Source organism: Arachis ipaensis, chromosome B04 (assembly GCF_000816755.2).
Source record: "Arachis ipaensis cultivar K30076 chromosome B04, Araip1.1, whole genome shotgun sequence".
In the NCBI taxonomy this organism is placed as follows: Eukaryota; Viridiplantae; Streptophyta; class Magnoliopsida; order Fabales; family Fabaceae; genus Arachis; species Arachis ipaensis.
The window spans coordinates 20,218,898-20,222,862 of NC_029788.2; the positions used below are offsets into that span (position 1 = coordinate 20,218,898).

At 42.0% G+C, this 3,965-nt stretch overlaps 1 protein-coding gene across 1 annotated transcript; it reads right to left on the reverse strand.

Moving 5' to 3' along the window:
* On the reverse strand, positions 1,340-1,756 carry LOC107636218. The gene has a single exon (XM_016339744.1). The coding sequence runs from the start codon at positions 1,754-1,756 to the stop codon at positions 1,340-1,342; it is 417 nt and encodes a 138-aa protein (XP_016195230.1).

Consider the following 3,965-nt stretch of genomic DNA (forward strand, 5'->3'; position numbering starts at 1 on the left):
GGCATATCAAAACAACTAGATGCAAGAGGATTAAAAGCATGCAAGTAAAGGCATAAGAAGCATAGCTCAAGCATCAATAGTAAAATGATTATCATATGTAACAAGATAATAAGCACTTTCATGTTGACAATTAATGACTAATATACTCAATACACAACGGATTGCAAGGTTTTGTGAAAAAGAGGCATCAAAGTATAAGAATAAAATAAATGAAAGATCAAAATGCCATTAGAGCTTTTTCACAAACACTTGGGATACAATTTTAAAAGTTCGAAATAAAGCAATTGATCCAAGCATGTATGAGACTTAGAATATAATGGCAATTGTCAAATCACTCCTCATGATATCCACAAGAAAATATATAGCAAATCAATCACCCAAATAAATTTCCAACACCAACATAAGAATGCAAAATAGGAAGTAGAAGAGGGAAAGAAAAAGAACCTTAAGAAGAAGATGATGAAAATAGGGAGGTAATTGAGAGTGAGAGTGAAAGAAGAGAAGTAAGAATTGAGGAAGAAGAAATTGAGAAAGAGAGAAGAAGAAGAATGAAGAAGAGAGTAAGAAGAAGAAGAAGAAAGAATTAGGATTTGAAAACAAAAGAAAAGTGAAAGAAAGAGGGACTGGGCGGCGCACTGAATAATTGACGCGGCGCATACGACGCGCACGCGTCGCCCACGCGTACGCGTGGGTTAGCTTAAAGGTGAGGGACGCGTGAGCGTCAGTCACGCGTACGTGTGACCAGGATCCGTGCCAAACGCGGGAATCCAGCCTCACTCCCACACAACTCTCTGTTTAATTGCCCAATTACGCCAATTTGCACACCCACGCGTACGCGTATCACACGCGTGCACGTGGGTTGTGAGAATCACAAGCGACGTGTAAGTGTCGGTCACGCATACGCGTGACCACTGGTCATGCTAGAAGCATCATTCCAACGCTATGGCATCACAACTCTCTGTCAAAAACTCCATTTTTTGCCAATTTTCATACCACGCGTACGCGTCAGGGACGCTTACACGTGGATTGGCAAATTCGTGGGGGACGCGTATGCGTCAGTGCACGCGTACGCGTGGCTAGCTTGTGCGCCAAGCACCCCTCCTGCACATTTCCAGCCTAACTCTCTGTAAGTTTTTATAAAATTCGAACCTCCAAGGGACGCGTGCGCGTCATAGATGCGTAAGCGTCGAAGGCTTTTTTTTTTTCAGAAGGAAATATGCAGAGCTTAGAAATAACCCTAGTATGAATGAAATTAAGAAAAATGGAAGATCATACCATGGTGGGTTTCCTCCCACCTAGCACTTTTCTTTAGCGTTCTTAAGTTGGACGATCTATGAGCTTAGTCCTCTTTTTGTGCTGGATCCTTCAGGAGGAAGATCTCTAGCTCCTTGTTGTTCTTCAGCTTCTCACCGTGATATAGCTTTAAGCGGTGGCCATTCACCTTGAAGAAGATGGGGCTTGACGGATGACTCAGATGGAAGACTCCATAAGGCTCAACCTTCTCCACCCTGTAGGGTCCTTCCCACCTAAACCTCAACTTTTTTGGCATGAGTCTTAGTCTTGAGTTGTAGAGGAGGACCAAATCCCTAACTCTAAACTCTCTCCTCTTGATATTCCTGTCATGTACCACCTTCACCTTTTCTTTGTAGAGCCATGAATTCTCATACGCCTCTAGTCGAAGGCACTCTAATTCCTGCAGCTGCACCTTCCTTTCAATGCCGGCTCCCCTCAATCCTAAGTTGCATTCCTTCACCATCTAGTATGCCTTGTGTTCCACCTCCACCGGAAGGTGACAAGCCTTCCCGTAGACGAGGCGGAATGGACACATTCCGATGGGTGTCTTGTATGCGGTTCGATAGGCCCAAAGCGCATCTGCCAGTCGAGCACTCCAGTCCTTCCTGTGAGGCTTCACAATCTTCTCTAATATGCGCTTGATCTCCCTATTTGACACCTCGGCTTACCCATTGGTCTGGGGATGGTAAGCTGTTGCTACCTTGTGAATGATGCCTTGTTTCTTCAACAGATTTTTCTTTCTCCTATTACAAAAGTGAGTGCCTTGATCACTCACGATTGCTCACGGTGATCCAAAGCGACAGATAATATTATTTCGAACAAAGGAGACAACAATGTTAGCATCATCAGTGTGGGTAGAAATTGCTTCCACCCATTTAGAAACATAATCGACAGCTAACAAAATGTATAAGAAACCATTAGAATTTGAAAATGGACCCATGAAGTCAATACCCCAAACATAAAAAATTTCACAGAACAACATAAGTTATTGGGGTATATCATTCTTGCATCCTTAAAAAGTGTGGGCCACCAGAATCCACAGTCTAAAATTTTTCTAGCAGTTCTCTGAGGACCAAAGTGTCCACCACTCTCAGAAGAGTGGCAGGCCTCTAAAATGGACTGGAATTCTGATTGTGGCACACACCTTCTAATTATTTGGTCAGCATCACATCTCCACAAATATGGGTCATCTCATATATAATACTTGGACTCGCTTTTAAGCTTGTCCTTTTGATGCTTTGTAAAGTTAGGAGGGAAGGTACGACTAACCAAATAATTAGCTACAGGTGCATACCAAGGAACCACTTCAGATATTGCCTGCAAGCTATCAAGTAGAAACGCATTATTGATATGAGTAGAGTCATTATATGTTCAAGGCGACTCAAGTGGTCTGCCACTAAGTTTTGAGAACCACTCCTATCTTTGATTTTTAAATCAAATTCTTGCAGCAGCAAAATCCAACAGATTAACCTTGGTTTTGACTCTTTTTTAGCTAATAGATACTTTAAAACTGCATGGTTTGAATATACCACCACCTTAGTTCCCAGTAAATAGGCTCTGAATTTATTAAGAGAAAAAACAATAGCTAATATCTCTTTTTCAGTGGTAGTATAATTAGACTGAGCACCGTCCAAAGTCTTAGAGGCATAAGCAATAATGTAAGGGTCCTTACCATCGTGTTGAGCCAGCGCCGCTCCTACCGCATAGTTTGATGCGTCGCACATGATCTCGAACGGCCTACTCCAGTCAGGCCCTCTCACAATAGGAGCTTGGATCAAGGTAACCTTCAGCTTATCAAATGCCTCCATGCAATATTTACTCAATTCGAACTCTACATCCTTCTGTAGCAGACGGGACAAAGGCAGTGCTACCTTACTGAAGTCCTTGATAAATCGCCGATAGAAACCTGCATGACCAAGAAACTAACGGACTTCCCTCACAGAGGAAGGGTAAGGTAAACCAGAAATAATATCTACCTTTGCTGGATCAACAGATATACCAGTATTAGAAACATGACCTAGAACAATACTTTGTTTTACCATAAAATGACATTTTTCAAAATTAAGTACAAGGTTTGAACTAGTACACCTTTCTAATACTCTAGCTAAACTATCCAAGAAAAGATCAAATGAATCACCATAGACACTAAAGTCATCCATAAAAACTTCCATACAATTCTCAAGAAAATATGAGAAAATACTCATCATGCATCTTTGGAACGTAGCCGGTGCATTACATAAGCCAAAAGGCATCCTCTTATATGCATACATTCCAAAGGGACATGTAAAAGTAGTTTTCTCCTGATCTTCAGGAGCTATGTGAATTTGAAAATATCCTGTATAACCATCTAGAAAACAATAGTGCGATTTACCTGACAGGCGATCAAGCATTTGATCGATGAAAGGCAGTGGGTAGTGATCTTTGCGAGTGGCCTAATTCAGACGTCTGTAGTCTATGCACACCCTCCAAGAATTTTGCACTCTAGTAGCCATGAGTTCTCTGTGCTCATTCCTCACTGTGGTAACATCAGACTTCTTCGGGACTACCTGTACTGGGCTAACCCATTCACTATCCGAGATTGGATAAATGATGTCAGCTTCTAGCAGTCTGGTTACTTCCTTCTTTACCACTTCTAAAATGGTGGGGTTCAGCCGCCTTTGAGGTTGACGGAT

What these genes read in the sequence shown, in the direction of transcription:
- LOC107636218 (XM_016339744.1), bottom strand. Translation starts at nt 1,756, where the DNA reads ATGGTGAAGGAATGCAACTTAGGATTGAGGGGAGCCGGCATTGAAAGG.